Source organism: Clytia hemisphaerica, unplaced genomic scaffold (genome assembly GCF_902728285.1).
Source record: "Clytia hemisphaerica strain Z4C2 unplaced genomic scaffold, Clytia hemisphaerica genome assembly, whole genome shotgun sequence".
In the NCBI taxonomy this organism is placed as follows: domain Eukaryota; kingdom Metazoa; phylum Cnidaria; class Hydrozoa; order Leptothecata; family Clytiidae; genus Clytia; species Clytia hemisphaerica.
In genome coordinates, this window is record NW_027104532.1 from 97,612 (window position 1) to 119,798 (window position 22,187).

Sequence of the window (22,187 nt, forward strand, 5' to 3'; positions counted from 1 at the left end):
AAAATAGTTTAACAGGAGGGCCAAATTTGAGTGTATTCTTTTAGTGTTTATTTGGGAAAAATCTAATTTAACAAAAACATTCTTGTACAAGAAGGACTGTATAGGAAAGTCCTGACCACCGAAAATGCTCAATCAAGCCAAATAATTAAGAAAAGTAAAATAAAAAAGACCTTCAGGACACTCCAGACATTTCTCCATGCCTTCTGCTCCTGCGTAAAAGCCATTCTTGCAAGCCAACGGATAAGTTGTTCCTCTCGGACACTCGTGACCACGGAAACAGTTTCCTCCAATGCCAGTGTGTCCAATACCTGAGGGCGAACTCATGCTGACACCGATTTGACACCAGAACCCAGGGTCACATTGAGATGTTGGTTCTGGTAACCCAGGGCTGTTACAATAAGAACCACCTAGAAAGTTTGAAAAACAGCGATTTTATGTATTTGCATTTTTGAGGAACCACTTGAACCGTGGCTAAAGCGATTTGAAATAACCCGCAGTTCTGACCTGTAAAATCGATGGCGGTAAAAATACTACATAATTTAGCGTCATCCTCAGTCAGTCAGGGTGTAGAAAATTAATCCTTACCGTTTCCGTCACATATATAAACTCGGTAACATAATAATGACGGAATATCAGTTTTAGCCTAAAGAACAACACAACAGGGAGGGTTGACACCGTGTAAACTATTACCCCCGTCTTCATAGGTTAAGCATCCTAACCAACCACCAAAGCCAAATGAGTGTAGGAAACAAAACAAACCAACTTACCTGTACAATTGGAGCATTCATTTTCTAATTTCAATCCTTCTCTTGCACCATACGTTCCAACAGGGCACGCTTGAATATCGTACCCAGTCCCTACAGGACAATAGTATCCTTGACGACAAGGGTCAGCGGTGATTTGTCGACTACACATGAAACCTTCTGGACAGGGGTAGCAAGAAGCAGCTCCTGTAAGAAAAAGTTTTTGGAAGGTTGTTTAAACTTTTTAAGAAAATAAATTTAAATATAGTACTCTCAATAGCTTAACTATCCGCGAGAAAGACATAATTGTTATGTGCCTTTTAACCTAGACGATTAATCCTTTTAAATCTACTTCTTGAATCTACTTGTGATAGAGAGTGTTTCTCGCCAAAAACTGGGATTTATCACTACGTTTCTCAGTGAGTTCCACTTTGACGATTTTCGAAAAATAGAAAGTCTTTCAAGTGTTTTAACGCAAATTCGATTTTTCCTACTGCAGGAGCTTCGAAAGTTTTAAAGTGACGTCAGAGAATCGAATGTTTGGAGCCCAAAAACTTGGGCTCCAAATTTTCGAAAATGTCGCAAAGTAGAAGGAATAGACTAAGTCTAACTTATGACTTACCAGTGTGGTTCATGAAGGTTCCGTTCGCACATGGTCGTGGTGCTTCGGACGCTTTCGGGCAGTAGTGACCAATCGGACAGACGTCACCAGTTGTACCATCAGATGGATTCTGTTGTTCAGCATTCAATGTACAGTAATGTCCTTCTTGACAATCGCCAGAGGTTGCAAATAGACCGGTTTCCCCACAGAATTGTCCAGGATCACAAGCTTAACGAAAAAAGAAGAATTGATAAAGGCGCGAACAAAAAAAAAGTTGAAGGAAGTTCTAATTTTTTTCACCCGTTACGTCAATTTTGACCAATGGAATTGCTTCATTTTTCAACCGACCAATGACCTAACGAAAACGTCAAAAAGTTTTCGCTCATGTCGCGCGAAAGTGGAGACCGGCCTTAATTCATGATATGCACCATTGCAATGTCTTCCGTTCCACCCAATAGCTGATTGGTTGAAAGTGACGTAAAAGCAGCCAATACGTCACTTTCAACCAATCAGCTATTGGGTGGAACAGAAGACATTGTAATGGTGCATATCATGAATAATAGATTCAGCTTTTTTAATATCAAATGTCCTGGATATCTTTCTACCTGTAAAATTTTCAATTGCTTTAATAGGCATAAAGAGAGCCCGCCAGTTGTACTTTTCAAATAAACGTGCCCATTATTTCAGAATAACGTTCGCGTAGGCTCGATTCTAGTTTTGATGAACAAAACAACACAGTTCAAAAATCTGTAAACGTTCGATTTATTCCAGTTTTTTTCTTTGAAGTGAATGCAAAGAAACTCTTACATACCTTTGCAATCCGAAGGTTGTGTCTTTTGTAAGAGCGGTTGATATTTGCCTTTCGGACATTGAATCGGATATGGAGTTCCTTCCGGACAATATGAGCCATTCGGACATTTCACACCGTACGCTTGTTGATCAGGTGTGGTTTCTATCGACCCTTCGATACACCAGTAACCAGCAGTACATTTAGCGAAAGGCTCAACGTGACCGGTTGATGGACAGTAGAAACCAGGTAGACATGGTGTACAACTTGATGCATTTTGAAGTTGAGTCTCATTACCGAAACTTCCTGGAAACAAGATAGAGAGGTTTTCAATACAGTTCAAAACTGTAACTGATCACCCTAAAGCAGCCTAAAGACGTGTTATATCCCGCAAGTTGGTCTAATGTCGACATCCCTATACTAACTCCAACGCCCTCCTTTAGAGATAGGAATAATAGAAAGGTCAGAACCACTGATAGACAAAAGATTCTTTTCTCTCTGATCGTTAAACATAGAAATATTGTTTCCATTAGCGATTCAGACCGTCCTTTAATTCCTAACTCTAAAGAATGGTGTCGAAATTAGATGAGAGATGTCGATATTAGACCAGCTACTAATATGTCAGCTTTTATGCTCCTTCACGTGGAAAAGCACTCTTAAGTGAGACTTTTGAGATTCTTATCGTATCTTTTACTGAATTACTATGAATGTTTATAGTTGACTAGGCCTGCATAATACATGATACCCAGTTTATAGCTTAAGAACTCACCTCGCGGACAGGGTTCTCCTTGTTGTGATTCTTGAGGGCAATAACTTCCTTTGGGGCAGACATCACCAGTGGTACCATCTTGTGGTGTAGGCGTAGAAGCTTGTGATGAACAGAAGTAACCAGCACTGCATACTCCACTCACTGTCGTCTCACCTGTGCCTGTATCAAGAGAAACATTATTGTTAGTGTACACATTCTCATAGTAGAAAAGAGGCCCCCAAGCGGTTTTCGTGATGAGAGGCCAAATCGTGATTTGAAAGATTCTTGAGCTGTGATACATAATTTGGACTTTTTCAAAGGGATGAGTGATTGTCCATTTTTTTGTTGATTTGCGTGATCGTGATTGAAGACAAAAAATTGCCTGATATGGTGATCAGAGTTGCCGCTGGGGGCCTCATAAAACCTCATAAAACCTCATAAAACCTTTTCTCAATACAAAAACGCAGAAAAAGTAGGACCCTTTACTAGATGGCTGAATAATATTCTGTTAAAGAACATGTGTTAGCGCTGTCAAGAAAAACATCAGCTTTCAATGAATATTTCGTCCCTCTGGCCTTTTTCAATAATACATCCCTTTACACAAGAGATATGCAAACTGCTCACAGATATTAAGATTGAGTTGTGGCAGCTATATCCTAATGAGTATCATAAAAAATACTCAACGTTAGGTGAATTGGTGGTTTCAAAAGTTTCAAAAACTATCTAACATTTAACATTTGCTTTATCAAAGGCCGTCTCAATTATCAAATGCTCGATCACAATATAATAATTGGCCCAGCGCTAGCGAAGGGGCCTTTCAAGAGGAACTTTCCGTGTGTCTGTCCTGTCCTGTCTGTCCGCAGTCCGTGCCGTGTTCTGTTTTTCTGTCCTCTCTCACTCCTGTCCGTGCCATGGTTGCTCTTTTGGTGCGATTCAATCGGGGGCATTCGCATAAAATTTAATCGATTTGCTTGGGTCGTCATAGGCTGCGTGCTGTAAAGAATATCGATTCTACTGCGGCCGGGGGTTTATTTGCTCCGAACGGAATCCAAGATGGCGCCTGAGAATCACATTTTGGTTGTCGGTCAATGTTTTGATTTCTTAATGGACCTTGAGACTTATAAAGGAAAGTTTATTGTTTCAAATGTTTTTCAATTAGTTAAGTGTAGCTCTGACTTGCACCCACAGAAGTGGATGCTCATACTTATTGACCTAAAAGCTTTTAAAGACTATTTTGAAAATTGCATTTTTTACACTGATTTTGCTTGAGGGTTTTCATCGATGTTTTCTCATTATTGCTCAAAATGAAGGTTCAAACACCAACCAGATTATTACAGGTATGTTCTCTTATATAATGTTTACTACTCTCTTGCTATCTCCTTGATGATTAAGAGGAATCAGGCATTTTATCAGAATAATTATTAACTTAACGTGTGCGAAATGTGTGTTCAGGCTTTTATATTCGACAAAAAAGTTTATTCAAACAGCAAGAGGTCGACTAGAATAGCCTCTATTTGTATTGTTGGATATTTTGATACTTAAAATGCATAAAATTATGGTGAAATTTTATATTTGTTGAGCTTTTTTAAAGAAGGAGTCTCGATCATGCTCAGTTTTTTTAGTTTACATCACCAGACGGTGTCAATCGAACGAATCAAACGCAATTGAACGCAATCGAATAATTGCAATTCGATTGTCAAACGCAATCGAATCGCAATCAAATATTACCCAGGATTTGCTGTTCGATTGCTTTGATTACGTTCCATTGTATTCAATTACGTTCAATTGATTCAATTGTATTAGATTTTATTCGCTTTAGTATGGTACTTAAGCGCTCAGCCGCCCACGCTAAGAAGCTTTAACAGAGTGAGCCAATTTAATTTAATCGCAATCAAACTCATCGTACATATATAATTGTAATCGAACGAAATCGAAGATTAATCCAATGTAATTGGCAATCAACCAGACGGTGTCAATCGAACAACTTCGAACAAAAATCGCAATCGAACCAATCGAACGTAATCGAACGCGATCGAATAATTGCGATTCGATTAATTGCGATTCGATTGTCGAACGTAATCGAATCTCAATCGAACGGCCGATTCCTGGGTAATATTCGCTTGTGTTCGATTGCGTTCGATTAATAGTTGACTATGTTCCATTGGTTCGATTACAATTATGTTCGATGAGTTTGATTGCAATTAAATTAAATTGGATCACTCTGTTAGAGCTTTTTAGGGTGGGGCGGCTGAGCGCTTATTAAGTATAGTACAAAAGCGAATAAAATCTAAATCATTTCAATCGAACGTACTCGAACATAATCGAATACAATCGAACGTAATTGAAGCAATCGAACGGCAAATCCTGGGTAATATTCGATTGCTATTCGATTGCGTTCGACAATCGAATCGCAATTATTCGATTGTGTTCAATTGCGTTCGATTCGTTAGATTGACACCGTCTGGAATCAATCGAACCAATCGAACATAGTCAACAATCAATCGAACCAATCTAACCTTACTCGAACGCAATCGAATATTACCCAGGAATCGGCTGTTCGATTGAGATTCGATTACGTTCGACAATCGAATCGCAATTATTTGATCGCGTTTGGTCTGATTGCGATTTTTGTTCGAAGTTGTTCGATTGACACCGTCTGGACATCAGTACATACCAGACGACATAATTAATCAAAATTTTCAAAGGTTGCTGCACTAAAATTGTGAGTATTCGATTAAGTTCCACTTAAGCTTTGACAACAGGAAATGTTTGACAAATTCGACCAAAACTCTGTTCAACAAAGTTTGACAACAAGAAATGTTTGAAAACCAAACAAATTCTTTCAACGGTCACACTCTTTAAGAGAAAACGCAAGTTCAGAAATATGGTTTTTTTTTAGTAAGTGAGGACAGCGATAAATTCAAATTTCCCACAGTAAATTTTTTGTACAATATACCGTGAAGTCGGGTAACTTGCATCAGTGGAGGCTAACATGCATAGCAAAGTGAAATGAAATAGATCTTTTTTCAAAGAGGACGTTCTGCTGAATAATTATGTAGTACAGCCATAAAAACAATGATAGAGCCATGCATAATTACTGTATCATGGATATTGTAATAATTATGGCATGGTTTTATCATTGTTTTTCTGCTGGACTACATAATTATTCAACAGGGCGGCCTCTTTGAAAAAAGGTCTATTAAAAATGGTAGAGTAGAGCTGCGAGCGAAGCTGCGTTGTTCATTTGTTTTGAAATTTTGCTGCTTTGATTGGTCAGTCATTTGAGGGCTATGCATGACCATGTTAGCCTTCACTGATGCAAGTTACCGGATCTCATGGTAGGGGTAGGAGTTTGTAATTTCAAATTTTTGCAGCGGCTTGGTAGCACATGCCAGGCTCAGAATCACTGACAAATAACTTTGGTGGTTCGAGCCGGGCTCAAATCTACTGTTTTGAAAAAGTTGTTGCAAGGCATTTTGAGCATTCTCCATGTTTCAGCTTGTATTGCAGTTTTGTCTGATTTTGCAAGTTTCTTTTGTCTGTTTCTCCTGGTAAAATTGAACTAAAAAGCTCAAATTTTGTACACAATTTCAGCATATCATAATGATTAAAAAAATGGACAAAAAGGACATTTTAGATACATTTATCTAAGAAAATTAAGCCATTTCAGTCCAAAACGGTCAAAAGGGCTTATCGGCACCACCCTGTCAGACACCATCTTGAAATAGTCTCATTTTGGGAAAAACACTTACTGAATGACTGAATTATGATCTGCATCTGAAAGTGAGTCACTGTACAAAATTTCAGCCAATAACTCCAAATTGTTCAGTTTTTATGGACATTTTTAAAAACAAATTTTGCATTTTTTGAGTGCTGCTGTTGAGGTTGCAGGAAAATTTTTTCGAGGCTAGTTTCTTTTTAATTTTACTTTTTATCATTTGTTTTTGCTCCCTTTAGTGGGGGGGGGGGGCTTTAGTTAGAGCTTTAACACAATAATGTTTGTTAAAGATTTTTCAAAAGTTTTATTTTTACATAAATAAGTGTTCCCGTTTCATGTTAGACACATTCATTATCAGTTTGTTATATTGTGCTAATATAAGCAAAAAAATGTTTTTCTCTTCCTCTTTCTGACCAATCTTGCTCCACATTCGTGCCAATTCAATATAAAAAAGCTTGTAAATTAAAATTGATGATTTTAAGCAAACTTTATCACTCTTATTTAGAAACAATACTTTTAATGCTGGGCCTTCATGCCCTTGGGCTTCTTGTTTTACTTACCTTTGCAATAAGAACCACCAGGGCATATCTTACAATCTCTCGCTTTTTCTAAACCCTCGACATCACCGTATGTTCCTGGCAAGCAGGGATTCTCTCGCGCACTTGAAGTGTTCTGCGGGCAGTAATAACCTGCTGTGCAATTGGCTGGCTGTACAACGCCCGGACCGCCCACCGGTATCAAAGGTGAAGCAGGGTCACAAAAGAATCCGGGCGGACATAACTTGCAAGCATATTGACCGGTACGGTCTTGATATGATCCTAAAACGAAAGAAATGTTTATTTAGAAATACAGTGGAACCTCTAATTAGCAGACACTATCGGGAAACGGATCAGAGTCCGCTAATAAGAAGAATTTTTGAGAGCTTTCATTTTCGGTCTCAAATTTCCGAATTAAAGTATACTAGAGTGTAGCAAACATAACAATCACGATCTTTTAAAAGATACAAAAGCCATCGTAAAATGGGAGGAGAGAAAGAAGTATTCAGAGTCAAGAGTTTGTTGAGGAAATGCTAACTAGAGACCCGACTGTAAATGTCGGGCATAATTTTTCGCGAGATTACCTAATCTTTAAGCCAGTGTACACTATGAATAAAACTCATTAAATAACATCCACATAAAAACATTGATGATGTATCTCATCCTTTGTGCCTTGTTGATAATTGGTACAAGGCATGCGAACTGGTTACTAGGAATTCATTTTTTACTGAGTTTAAAAGGACCTCTAATAACTCCAAGCTATGGTTGTAAGTGATGACAAAAATTTTTCTCATATGACGTCAAAAATGGGACACAAATTTTCGAGTGTACGGTCTGCGCTTTTAAGGGAATAAACGATGTTTTGGACTGAAAATCAACAACTCAAATTTGTCTGATGATTTCCACGAAGAAATATGATACGAAGTACGTGAAAAAAGACTGAAACTGACTGGATATGTTATAACATGAACATAATGCAGTTCCTTTGAAAAACATTGTTTCCTTGTAAAACAAACAAATTTGTTTTTTTTAAATACTTTCATGCTAAAGCAAAACTAATCCTTGGCTAATAGGAATCGACATAAATTAATCAACAGAGTTTAAAAGACCAGGTATATAGAAAAATCTTCAAAGAGTTTGGAGAGTTAAGAAAGAAAGGGAAGATGTCAGATAGCGAAGAAAGCGGTCCGGAAGCTGGTGACTGGGTGAATTACCCTGAAGGTGATCCAGCCGACGATTTCGAGAAAAAATCTCTTGGACAACGAACATTTCGCAACAACGGCAAGTACACACGAAAGACCACTGAAAGAAGAGGTACAAAATGTCAGAATAAACGAACAGAAAAGTATTATGACTATAAAGAGAAAGACAATCGAAATGGTAAAACAGTAGTCCAGTACAAACATGCTTACAAAGAAAAAGGAGTACAAATCGAGAAGGGTTCAATGAAACCTACAAAAATGGATGCAGCACAGGGGGTGGCAGGTGCCTGGATAAACGTCTCCGATAACCTGGCGCTCATGGAGAACAAAGCTTTCAAAGACTCAACCGTGGGGAAGAGCACTCAAGTATCAGCCGCTTCAGCAAATACAAGCACCAAAACGAAAGGGAAAGATAATGCATTTGACCCATGTGCAAGAGCATCGGCCTCAGCCGGAAACGCTGGGGCCTCATGTGGGGCTTCAGGCACTGGTTTATATGCATATGCTGGAGCGAAAGCTTGCGGCGCTGAGGCGTCGGCTTCAGCCGCTCTTATTGACGGCGTCATTGAGGTTGGGGCGAGTGCCGAGGCCGCACCCTGGTGAGCAGAGATACCTTTGAGATGGCTTAAAAACGATGCCATCTGAAAACAGTTTCAAAAGTGTCAGAACACAATTTAGAGAAGGAGTAAAAACCACATCCACAAACTATCCAGCGATTATTTGAAAGCAATTCAATTATGGCTTTTAGATTGCTTTCTTTGATAGCTTTCAGATAGTGTTATTGACGAAAAATGGAAAGCAATCGAAAAGCAATCCCGAAAGCAATCTCAAAGCAATAATTGGATGGCTTTTGGAAAATATCCTGGATGGTGTATTGATGCCTTATGTTTGTTAGTCAGGGAGCAGAGCGCCAAAAAAAATGTCAAAAGTTGTATTTTGGTGGGACTTTTTAAAACTTACATGAAATGAAAGCTTATGCTCCATAGAGCTCAAAACACTTTACTTGCCATCTTGAATTTACTTGTGGGCTTTGAAATCAATCAAAACACATTTCATTTTTCAGTTACAAAAAAGTTCAGTTTTTTGTCGCCATCTTTCTTTCTCATAACACAGCGTTCAAAACATTTGAATCTTTTCAGGGGGTTCATACAAAAATGAAACGAATAAAAGAAATGAGAGAATCATTTTCTTTTTGTATCTTTTGTATGTTCACCTGTTTTATAACATCTATTTACATTTCTGTTTACTTTAACAAAATTGAGATAAAAAAGATTCTTTGATCTTTCAGTGAAAGAATAATTTATATACAAACCCCCGTCTATAACTTTTATAAATGAATACATTCCATTGCATTTCGTAAATAACAAAGATTAAAAGTACGCGAGAAAAGCGCGGGAAACCTTTCTACCATGTGCAATGTGTATTGCACAGCAGGCTCACATATGCTTACACTTGTTTTTTTATTAGAACACAAGGCTCTATCACTTAGGCCGAAACCCGGGGGTACTTAAGCAAAAATGGATGCTGGGTATGGGCGGACCTTGGGTCGGTTTTTTCACCTTCCAAAGTCTCTCTAAAGGTTATATAAATCAGAAACTTTCAAATAAGTAGTCTCTCTAAGGCCTAAGGGTCGGAACGTTGCATGAATTTTAGAAAAAAAATTTAATTTTAACAGGAAAAATTGTAAAAAAGTCTCTCTAAGAGGGAAGGAAGTTTTTCGAAGGTCTCTCTAAGGGTCACTTTTTCACTAAAATTTGGTCTCTCTAAGGGTCGGTTGGTTTTCATCGGAGGTCCGGTCCGCGCCGGCCACTTTAGCATCTGCTCCAGCATGGACTCCTAAAACGGTAGCACTAGCGCTAGCTTTGGCGCTTCCCTCATAAACTTGATTTTATATGAAAACAATTTGAAAGGTATTAGAAAGACGGAGAGAGTTATATCGGATCACCCAAAGTTACCTTCATTTTTTTATTTTTCATTTTTTTATTTTTTTATCCACGGATCGCTGATAGTCACCTTTCCGGGGGTTTTGTTGTTTGGAATTGATTAACTAACAGTTAGGTAGGGTCAGGGTTGCTAGTAACGGCTTGTCACTGTGCCGGGTGCATACTCGGCGCCTTGGGCCCCGCAGGGTTGCTAGTAACGGCTCGAATTTCAGTCAGGTTTAAAAAAGGGGTACTTTTACCCATATTATAATAACATTACCCCCGTCTTTTGCTAGTTTGGTATAATATGTTATGAATTGCGTGGATTTGCTGTGCGGCGATGGCTCAGTGGATAGAGCGCTGGCTTCCGAATCTGAAGGTCTTTCTTTGGTGGTGGTTCGAATCCCACTCGGTGCGAAAATTAGGTTGGTCGAAATTGATGGACAAATGATTGACAGGTATGAAAACTCAGTCAGAAATGAGAAACTAAGTCTCAGAAACTCAGAAACTCAGACAGTCAGAAAAAGAGAAAGACAGGATCAGAGATAAGAAAATAAAAAAAAAACATGAGGGTACAGACATCTGGGCCCGGTTGTTCGAAAGTGGATTAGTGGCCGATTAGCTTAATTTTCGATTAAATCTCGATAAGCGCCGATTAACGCAGAACCGTCGGTTGTTCGAAAAAAATTAGGCTTAAATCTGGATTAAATCCCGATTAAATTGGCCAAATTTTAATCCTGCTCTGACCCAGGATTAACGAGGATTAAGAGACTTTTTCCTACAAAAAAAGTGAAGTCGCTGCATTGAAGTGAGAAATTATAACAAAAAAAGATTTTCGAATGTTTTGAAAACATTCGAAAAGTGAAGTCAAGATTAAGATTTTTGAAAACACAGGCAAAATGTCCACGATTAGTTAATAAACTGACGTTCGAACAACGGAAGTTAATCGCCGGGATTAACTAATCGAAATCTAATCGCGATTAGCGCTAATCGGGAGTTAATCTAATCGACTTTTGAACAACCAGGCCCTGGAAAAACTTTATTTAGAAAGACATCTGGAAAAACTTTATTAGCAAAACACTATCTTGAAGCAATTGAAAAGCTATCCAGGGAGATGGTTTATCGATGGTTTAGCTCAGATACCTTTCAGATTACAAAAAAACCATTTCAAAGCCATCGACTCAGATGGCTTTTGGAATATCGCAAGTTTGGATGCTTAATGGATGTATTTTGTCTTCAAGATGTTTTTAGAAAAGCCATTCAGACACCATCTAACTTTGATTCGAACATTCGAAATTAGAATCTCTAAAAAATAAAAACAAAACAAAGTCCAGTTCCAGAGAGAAGTCACAAATGCGAGGAGCTGCTCTTAGAGAAAATAGCGAAAATAGCTGCATAAGAACATTAGTTTGAAAATTATATTTCTTTCAATGAAAAAAGAGAAGACAGCACTTAGTGTCACAAAGAACCACCAACCGCAAACAAAGTGTAAGTTTACTCTAAATTTGTTTCTGAAAAGACCTTCGGTTTTACTTTAATTCTATTTCCATTGAACACTGAAGGGAGTCAACATTGAAAACTCAAAAGACGGGGCGTTAACCTGCTTTCAAAAATCCATATTATTATTATCGTATTATTTAACTACTGCTGAAAAGATTTGAGAACTAGACCAGCCCAGGCACAGATTTTTAGAATATTTTTGAAAAATCATCTCATGTTGGAAACTAGAATACTTCTAAAATTACTAGAATACTTACAATTTATTTTTTGATTTGCTGTATGATTTGGTGCATCTATATATGTATAACCTAATATTGTGAAGAAGTATGCACTTTATATTGAAGTTTTGTCCTGACTGACTGACTGACTAACCCAAACTTGTTGACTTCAAAGTTTGATGACTGTCTGCCATCTTTAACATGTGTGTCCAAAAATAAAGCATCATGGGATTAATTTGTATGGCTTTTCGATTGCTTTATAAACTGAGTTATAAAGCAATTTGAAAGCAATCCGGGATAGCTTGTGGATACCTTTTTTAATTATTAGCGCGGGTTCTTTGGCGTTCGGGAGTAATCAATTTCTTATTATTATAAGTACGCGACCATTCCAATAAATTGTTTTGGTCGTATTGAATTAGAGAAACCGGGTAACTGAGGCTGACGGGAAAGTCGGGCATTCATCGTACTCCAACCCTTTAAAAATTTCTTACCTGCGGGGCAGGGAACAGGTGCTCCAACACCAGTCGGACAGTAATACCCTGCGGGGCATTCTTGTGTATCATTCTTTGACGATCCCTTTGGACAGTAATAACCTTGAGAGCAGCGGAACATCGGTTCAACCATACCGGGGTATGGACAGTAAAAACCAGCGGTACAATCATCGCAATGGCCGATATCATATTTCCCTTCATCACGGTTGAAAGTTCCTACCGGACAAGCTTCTTCTACGGGTGTTCCTTCCGGACAGTAATGACCCGGACGGCATTTTCGTGGTTCAGCAGACAACGATCCATAATCACAATAATAACCAGCTGTACAGTTTCCAAGTGGTTTTCCTAATCCTTTGAAATCACAATGTTTGCCACGGTCGCAGGTGATCGGGTTGGAGGAACCGGCTGGACAATATGTTCCGTTTGGACATATACCACCTGTCTGGTTGACCGAATAGATTGGACATGTATATAATTGTGAACTGTTGTGTGTCAGGTTTTCATACTCAACAGGGCGTGGTCGATAAGCTCCACTCGGGAAAGACTTGGTGTAAGAAGTTACATATTGCAGACATTTATCATATATTATATTCCGCCTGTTATATCCGCCTGCTATATATGTAGCATAATATATGTAACTAGCCGTCCCGGCGTCGTCCGAGACGACTTCTTACTCCTTTTAATACGCTCGCTTCGCTCGCTTTTCTATTTTTCAGAAACTTGTAGGGATTTGTATACAAATGTACTTATTTTGCTAGAAGAAATGTTCTTAAATTTAGGCCTTTTTCGTAAAAATTGATGTTTAAAATTTTTAAGGGGACACTAAAATTAATGCACATTAAAAAATATGGTGAAAGTATTTTTAGTTGAATTTTGATTTTTCTTCTCCTTATTAAATTGTATAAATTTGTCATAATTTCTTTTGTTGAAAACCTTCAAACAATAATGTTCTTGACTCGCTAAAAATAATGCTCATGCAAATATTGGTGAAAATTGAGTTAAGAAATTCTCGCGAGAAATCGGTCATACTTTAAACGTGCTTTTTTGGGGGTTTTTGGGAGAGGAAAGACTATTATTTTCCTCACGCAAGGATGAAGATAAAAAATAAATAGAAATTCAAATTCAGTATTAGAGGTACTTGGCAACACCGATCACTCCAAAGACCACAGTGCTTTACGGTGGAATATAAAGAGTGCCTTTTTTCAATACCTCTTAACAGAGTCAACAATTATTTAACAATTAAACTCAATGCGTAAGTAAAAGCGTTTTCATTTTGCTATCTCAATAGAACAAAAAATAGCAAACATTGATTAAAAAATTTCATGATTGAATTGGGAATAAGTCATCAACTTTTCTCATATTGTCAAGTCCATTAAATTGAAATGTTTTTATCAGAGTATCAAATAGAAGGGAAATGTCATCGGAGCTTTATTAATCTCAAGGGTAATCATAAATATGATGTCTTTTTGAAAACTCAATTTTTATCTTCGACGTATTCCCATGTGAATCAAAATTATTTCATAACCGACATAAACTTTTTTTTAAAAAACTATAAATTATGCTGATAGTGCTATTGCACAGTCAGTTGTGTTTCTCCATCAAGGAGAAATGTGCTCTCTTGAATGGAAGTGCACTTGGCGAATAGAATTGAATATACAATCAAAAAGGCGCGAAAAAAATTGCCGTGTATTTAAAAATCGCTAGCGAAAAAGCCTCATGCGAGAATGGGAGAGTTCCGATTTAAGCGTATTATAATATAGACTAGCCGTCCCGGCGTCGTCCGAGACGACTTCTTACTCCTTTTAATACGCTCGCTTCGCTCGCTTTTCTATTTTTCAGAAACTTGTAGGGATTTGTATACAAATGTACTTATTTTGCGAGAAGAAATGTTCTTAAATTTAGGACTTTTTTCGTAAAAATTGATGTTTAAAATTTTTAAGGGGACACTAAAATTAATGCACATTAAAAAATATGGTGAAAGTATTTTTAGTTGAATTTTGATTTTTCTTCTCCTTATTAAATTGTATAAATTTGTCATAATTTCTTTTGTTGAAAACCTTCAAACAATAATGTTCTTGACTCGCTAAAAATAATGCTCATGCAAATATTGGTGAAAATTGAGTTAAAAATTTCTCGCGAGAAATCGGTCATACTTTAAACGTGCTTTTTTTTGGGTTTTTGGGAGAGGAAAGACTATTATTTTCCTCACGCAAGGATGAAGATAAAAAACAAATAGAAATTCAAATTCAGTATTAGAGGTACTTGGCAACACCGATCACTCCAAAGACCACAGTGCTTTACGGTGGAATATAAAGAGTGCCTTTTTTCAATACCTCTTAACAGAGTCAACAATTATTTAACAATTAAACTCAATGCGTAAGTAAAAGCGTTTTCATTTTGCTATCTCAATAGAACAAAAAATAGCAAACATTGATTAAAAAATTTCATAATTGAATTGGGAATAAGTCATCAACTTTTCTCATATTGTCAAGTCCATTAAATTGAAATGTTTTTATCAGAGTATCAAATAGAAGGGAAATGTCATCGGAGCTTTATTAATCTCAAGGGTAATCATAAATATGATGTCTTTTTGAAAACTCAAATTTTATCTTCGACGTATTCCCATGTGAATCAAAATTATTTCATAACCGACATAAACTTTTTTTTTTTAAACTATAAATTATGCTGATAGTGCTATTGCACAGTCAGTTGTGTTTCTCCATCAAGGAGAAATGTGCTCTCTTGAATGGAAGTGCACTTGGCGAATAGAATTGAATATACAATCAAAAAGGCGCGAAAAAAATTGCCGTGTATTTAAAAATCGCTAGCGAAAAAGCCTCATGCGAGAATGGGAGAGTTCCGATTTAAGCGTATTATAATATAGATGTTTAATATCACATCCTCATTTAAAACATTATCCTCGATACCCTCACTGTCCTCACCATCCTCACTATCCTCGTTATACTCACTATACTTACTATCCTCACTATACTTACCATCCTCACCATCCTCACTGTCCTCTCTATCCTCTCCATCCTCACTGTCCTCTCTATTCTCTCCATCCTCACTGTCCTCTCCATCCTCACTGTCCTCTCTATCATCACTGTCCTCATTATCCTCACAATCCTCACTGTCCTCACTGTCCTCACCATCCTCACTATCCTCACTATACTAACTATCCTCACTATCCTCACTATACTCAATATCCTCACTATACTCACTATCCTCACTATACTCAATATACTCACTATCCTCATTGTCCTCACCATCCTCACTATACTCACTATCCTCACTATACTCAATATACTCACTATACTCATTGTCCTCACTATCCTCATTGTCCTCACCATCCTCACTATCCTCGTTATACTCACTATACTTACTATCCTCACTATACTTACCATCCTCACCATCCTCACTGTCCTCTCTATCCTCTCCATCCTCACTGTCCTCTCTATTCTCTCCATCCTCACTGTCCTCTCCATCCTCACTGTCCTCTCTATCCTCACTGTCCTCATTATCCTCACAATCCTCACTGTCCTCTCTATCCTCTCCATCCTCACTGTCCTCACCATCCTCACTATCCTCACTATCCTCACTATACTAACTATCCTCACTATCCTCACTATCCTCACTATACTCAATATCCTCACTATACTCAATATACTCACTATACTCATTGTCCTCACTATCCTCATTGTCCTCACCATCCTCACTATACTCACTATCCTCACTATACTCAATATACTCACTATACTCATTGTCCTCACTATCCTCATTGTCCTCACCATCCTCACTATACTCACTATCCTCACTATCCTCACTGTCCTCACTATCCTCATTGTCCTCACCATCCTCACTATACTCACTATCCTCGCTATACTCACTATACTTACCATCCTCACTGTCCTCACTGTCCTCATTGTCCTCACCATCCTCACTATCCTCGCTATACTCACTATACTTACTATCCTCACTATACTTACCATCCTCACCATCCTCACTGTCCTCTCTATCCTCTCCATCCTCACTGTCCTCTCTATTCTCTCCATCCTCACTGTCCTCTCCATCCTCACTGTCCTCTCTATCCTCACTGTCCTCATTATCCTCACAATCCTCACTGTCCTCTCTATCCTCTCCATCCTCACTGTCCTCACTATCCTCACTATCCTCACTATACTAACTATCCTCACTATCCTCACTATCCTCACTATACTCAATATACTCACTATACTCATTGTCCTCACTATCCTCATTGTCCTCACCATCCTCACTATACTCACTATACTCACTATACTCAATATACTCACTATACTCATTGTCCTCACTATCCTCATTGTCCTCACCATCCTCACTATACTCACTATCCTCACTATACTCAATATACTCACTATCCTCACTGTCCTCACTATCCTCATTGTCCTCACCATCCTCACTATACTCACTATACTAACTGGCCTCACCATCCTCATTGTCCTCACTATCCTCATTATCCTCACTGTCCTCTCTATCCTCTCCATCCTCACTGTCCTCACTATCCTCATTGTCCTCGCCATCCTCACTATACTCATTATACTCACTATACTCACTATACTTACTATCCTCACTATACTTACCATCCTCACTGTCCTCACTATCCTCATTGTCCTCACCATCCTCACTATCCTCACTATACTCACTATCCTCACTATACTCACTCACTGTTTTCTCACTATCCTCACCAACCTTTGACCCTGACTCTCATTATTTTTCGCAATATATCTTCGATATCTTCACTTTCCTGACTATCCTCAATCTTCTTACTATCCTTTTTATTATCCTTGCTGTCCTCGCTAAGGTAAAATTGTCCACCCCTCTAAAGGCCCCCTCTAAATTTTCGGCCATTGAAATCAGGCCCAGTAAAATCTCTTTTTGTTGAGAGCGAGGACACGAGTATCTGTAATCGGATTAATACAGCAACCTGTAATCGGATTAATCGGATTGCTAAATTGAGTTTTTTTTATTGTATAGGAGAATTCCCTTTCGGGAAATTTTGAGAAAACGAGAGGCTAAACCCTGTTAAATTTTGTGATAAAACGGAAACTTACCTTGGCAATCTTTACTTGTTCTCATTACACATTATATGGATTTTTAATTGTGTGGGCATGGTCCACTATTCCATGTGACACTTAAGGGGTTAAAAAGCTTCTTTAATATCAAATCAAAATGAAAACCTGGGGGGACTTGGGCAAAAAGAGTACGTGTATATGTATATCTATCTAAAGGATTAAAAAAAGCCAATCCACTCAAATTTAGACTAAAATTCGGGGGATCTCTCTCAGGGTCCCAAAAACAGCAAAAATGTTTCTCTAAGGGGGGGGGGGGCGTACGGGGTTTGCGATTTCCAAAATACCGAACAATTTTGCCAAAATTTCCGGAATTCCGTAAAAATAATACTATACCGATTTTTGGGGTATTTTTTCTCGTTTTGACTAATTTTACATCAAATTCGATTTTTCATGTATGAATTCCGAAAAAGGGGATAAAAACTTTATAATACCGAAATACCGAAGGAATTTTGCCCGATTTCCGAAATTCTGAAGAAAAAAGGGTCGATTTCCACAATTCCGAAATACCGTACGCCCCCTCTAAGGGATGGTACTATAGAGAATATACTTCTCCGTAATAGATTAAGAGTCCTTTAAGTGACATGGGAACATAGTCAATTATAATTTTTATAATTTGGTATGCATTCAATGTTAATTTAATTTATAGAGATAGGCCATTAAAGTATATTTTGCTATACAGTTTCTGTTTGGTATATACATTTATACATCTAAAAACATAAAAATCGCAATGGAAAAAGGAATGAAGAAGAAAGTGAAGAGAACCTTATTTTCAGCTTATTTACATTTAAAAATATTTTTACCAAGAACTTAAAGACTGATTTTTGAAAAATATTCGTAACAACTTCTTAGTCCCAAAACCTTAAAAAGGTAGATTTTTTTCACTTTGTCATCCCAGCTTCAAAATTTCATTCTCCGTCAAAAAAACGAGCAAACGTCTTTGCAAATTTAGCAGCTCTGAAGAAAAAACTGGTTGATTCTGCTCCATTTGTGTCTAAAAGAGCAGCTTTTTTCAAATTTTTGATATATCATCATTTAAATCTTAAAGTATTTCTAATTATTAAAATTATTAAATTTTAAAAGTTTCTCCTTTGCTCTTTGATTGAGGACGGTTTCGTCTTTCAATGTGCAATTCTTACTCGAAAAGCTGAAATCCTCATCAATTTAAATATTCTCAGGGAACGCATCCAAGCATAATTATCAATAAGGATTAGATTACGGCATATAGTAATTGCCAAATACTCCAAAGGGAATTTATTTTGATTGTTTTTCTATGGTAGTTTTTAACGCATCTTAACCCTATTCATACTAGGCTTTTAGGGGTGGTTCAGAACTAGGGGGAGAAGGCTTTTCCTTTTCCACCCCTTAACTTTTGCGAACTTTTGATCTAATTGGTCTTTTTGACTGGCACACACGATCCTTGTCACGTAAGGTAACTTTTGACAATTTTTTTTTCGATGACGTCACTCATCATGCCCAAAACCCGGGGGGGGTACTAGGGCAAAATGGGTTACGGGGATGCTCCGCTGGTCAGGGTACCTTTTTTAACCTCCACGAGTCCCAGGTAGGGTCGCAAAAACACCAAAATAGAAAAATCAGTCCCTCGTAGGGTGCCTATTTTTGGAAAATTTGGGGAAAAAGTAGAAAATTTGAGAAATTTTTGGAATTTCAGTCCCATTCAGGGTCACTTTTTTCGCAAATTTCGAGTCCCACGTAGGGTCCATTTTTCGAACCTCAGCGGAGCACCCCTGTCGGTCGACAAGGGTAGTACCCCCCCTGGGGCCCAAAATTCCTTTGTTCTTCCAAAAAGCTATTGTTAACTAACAGAAAATAGTTCCCTGAGTTTAAAAGGCTCAATTTATCCTAAATATTCAATAAATCACGGTTTAAACGATATATTTGACAACAAAAATAGATTTGCACGGAAAATGTGTAAATTTTTATGACACCTTGCTGTCAGAGATGTCATCATGCTCAAGGTGTGAAAAATTTTAGGTGTCAAAAATTACTTCATTTTGAAGCTAAATGAAAGTTAGGAATTTACATAAAATTTCATGCCCAAAGCTTTATTATTTCAGGTTAGTTTCCCCACCGAAAAGAAAAAGCCCCCCTCTGAGGAGGGAGGTCCTTTAAAATACAGGCATTAAGTATCCTACTGCTTGCAGTATCTCAAAAAAGATGCAAATTTTATAGCGTAAAGAAAAAATCGAATAGAAAGCACTTCAACAAGTCACAAATAGGTGCGTTTACATATCCTGGCATTTGGCGATTGTTAATGAGGGATTCTATTTTAATAGCTTTTCCATTGTATTTTTCGTCATGACTTTTCGAGAAATTATCTTTTTAATGTCATTACAGAAAAGGTCTGGGACCACTACTTAGAGATATTGCCAACTATCCCCCTACCTAAATTCGTGACAGTAGATTTTGTGCATTGTATATTATTACCATAGCTTATAGAGTTATGTTATTACGATATATTAGATACTAAAGCACCAGACTTATTCGTACAGTAAAATAAATTTGGTAACTAAAAATTCATTTTTTTCTCGAAGAAAACCATCAATCTAATATCGGTATCAGTAATCCACAGTATTTCGGTATTTGACCCAAAATTTTGACGGTATTACGGTATTTAAGACCCATGAAACCCCTTCCACCCTTGTTGGAGCCTTTGAGCTACGGCAAAACTTGCAAATTTTATAGAATACAAAAAAAACTGAATAGAAAACGTGCGAACGTTTTTTGTTTTAGTTTCTTTGTTTAACTTTAAAAAATGGCGACTCCTTAGCTCTCATTGGCATTTAATTACCATTTGCTGTCATAATTAGGCATTTGGCAAACTGAACAATAGTGTAAAACAATTGAAATGAAAAGAAAATCGAAAGCAATTACATATGCGCAGACAAATCCTACAGTGTAAAAACAGTATATGTATGAGTACGAGTTGCTTTTCTTTCTTCCATACAGAATATGACCCCCAAAATGTAGGCTTTCATTCAAGTGAGATATTATTTTAGTAGGTTAGTATTCCTTCTAAAAAAAAAAACATGTTTTGGGTGGTCTAAAACCCATTTAAAAAAAGCTCACTTACTTCTGAATGGAAAAAGAATGTACCAAAATTTGTCAAAAATTGCGTAGAACTCTCTCAACTCTCTCTAGCTCCTTAGATATTGAAAATAAGTTATGAAGATGCAGAAGATGGGATATAGGAAAACTTTCTAAGCCTAATACCTAGCCGAAAATCCAAGTGTTTTTTATATCTTGAGAAAATGAATAAAAGATACTTTAATGGGGTTAGTTTTCGTAGGGATTAAATTTCGCTGATTTCGCAGATTTGGCGAAAAAAAGTCCCAATAGAAATTTGAAAAGGTCTCATCCACAAAATTTTTTATAATTGAATTCCAAGAAATGTCAAAAGACCACTTTTGGCATGTTTTGAGCAACTTTGGTTAATTTATTAGATTTTCAGGCTGACAATGTTCTTGCGATGTTATTATTTTCCCAAATTTCAGCCTAAACGTTCTAATAAACTGGGTTCTAATAAAAAGAAAAACGTGTATTGTTTTCAGCTTGAAAAAAAAAAATAGTGGGGATGGTTTTGGAGAGTAATTTTTATTTTTTTTATTTTCAGTGGGGATACCCAATGGGGATGAAATTTCAGGGTATTTCTCTCACGTGACAATTTTTTGGCCAATATGGGCCAATATGTTTCCAGTGGGTAGAGGGTCCCACCGGGATCAAAGAAAGATGACAAAATTTTCGACGTTCAGTCTTTTTTAGTGTAAATATGAATATACTAGCCGGTACCCGGCGTCGCACGCCGGTTAAGCTGTAGCTGAACGCACTAAAAGTCCTTTGGATGTTGAAGCTGGCTTAAAAAAGCGATCAAAAAAAGAGAAGAAATCTCTACGTTTAACTCTAACCTTCCCCGGGTGTCTTATCTTTTAACCATATATTTGGATCGTGTACTGTCCCCCCGTGACATAATTTTTTGTTTAAGTCAAAAGTTATCAGAAAGAGCATCGTTTACTGTACCAGTGTCGTTTGAAACGACTCTGCAGGTAGTTATTTTTCTCGCTTCGCTCGCGTTAAATATGCCGTCCAGTTTAAATGACAATTTTTCAGGAAAAAGTGGGAAGGTCACAAAGAATAGTGCAACTCTTTGTTTTTTATCAGATCGAAAAAAAATAAAACAATTTAAAGTTGCTTTTTTAAACCCTTGGCATAGTTTTTCGAATTTAAACATAAAAAATGACAGACTAAACGAACGACGACTTGAATATTTTTATAAGAAGAAAGAAGTAAACTAATTTTTTCTTATGCTTGATATCGTCCTTTGAAACTTTTGAATGCTGTTGCCGGGGGGGGGGGGTACTAGGGCTAAATGGGTTACGGGGATGCTCCGCTGGTCAGGGTACCTTTTTTAACCTTCAGGAGTCCCAGGTAGGGTCGCAAAAACACCAAAATAGAAAAATCAGTCCCTCGTAGGGTGCCTATTTTTGGAAAATTTGGGGAAAAAGTAGAAAATTTGAGAAAATTTTGGAATTTCAGTCCCATTCAGGGTCACTTTTTTCGCAAATTTCGAGTCCCACGTAGGGTCCATTTTTCGAACC

The 22,187-nt window shown here is 37.4% G+C and overlaps 2 protein-coding genes across 2 annotated transcripts in view; both read right to left on the reverse strand.

The window, feature by feature from the left end:
* Window positions 1-15,474, reverse strand: part of LOC136822434 (multiple epidermal growth factor-like domains protein 6) — a 25,661-nt gene extending 10,187 nt beyond the window's left edge. Inside the window, exons 1-8 of the mRNA XM_067078693.1 lie at window positions 15,463-15,474; window positions 12,467-13,010; window positions 7,158-7,415; window positions 2,901-3,059; window positions 2,156-2,437; window positions 1,366-1,572; window positions 768-950; window positions 171-407 (exon numbers count right to left, since the gene is read on the reverse strand). Of these exons, the coding sequence (XP_066934794.1) occupies window positions 171-407; window positions 768-950; window positions 1,366-1,572; window positions 2,156-2,437; window positions 2,901-3,059; window positions 7,158-7,415; window positions 12,467-13,010; window positions 15,463-15,474 (1,882 nt within the window). The remainder of the gene's footprint in view (window positions 1-170; window positions 408-767; window positions 951-1,365; window positions 1,573-2,155; window positions 2,438-2,900; window positions 3,060-7,157; window positions 7,416-12,466; window positions 13,011-15,462) is intronic.
* A 163-nt stretch (window positions 15,475-15,637) lies between these two features.
* Window positions 15,638-17,578, reverse strand: LOC136822435 (dentin sialophosphoprotein-like). Its single transcript, XM_067078694.1, has 4 exons — window positions 17,554-17,578; window positions 16,917-17,199; window positions 16,143-16,631; window positions 15,638-16,055 (listed from the first exon to the last, which is right to left on the reverse strand). The coding sequence occupies exons 1-4, from the start codon at window positions 17,576-17,578 to the stop codon at window positions 15,638-15,640; spliced, it is 1,215 nt and encodes a 404-aa protein (XP_066934795.1).
* Window positions 17,579-22,187: the final 4,609 nt, after the last annotated feature.

Bases quoted from the DNA above. Each gene is read 5' to 3' on its own strand.
- LOC136822435 (XM_067078694.1), bottom strand. From the start codon at position 17,578: ATGAGAACAAGTAAAGATTGCCAAG. The intron at 16,632-16,916 runs GTATAGTGAGTA...TAGTGAGGATAG, and splicing joins GAGGATGGTGAGGCCAGTTA to TGAGGATAGTGAGGACAGTG. The intron at 16,056-16,142 runs GTATAGTGAGTA...TAGTGAGGATAG, and splicing joins GAGGATAGTGAGGACAATGA to TGAGGATAGTGAGGATGGTG.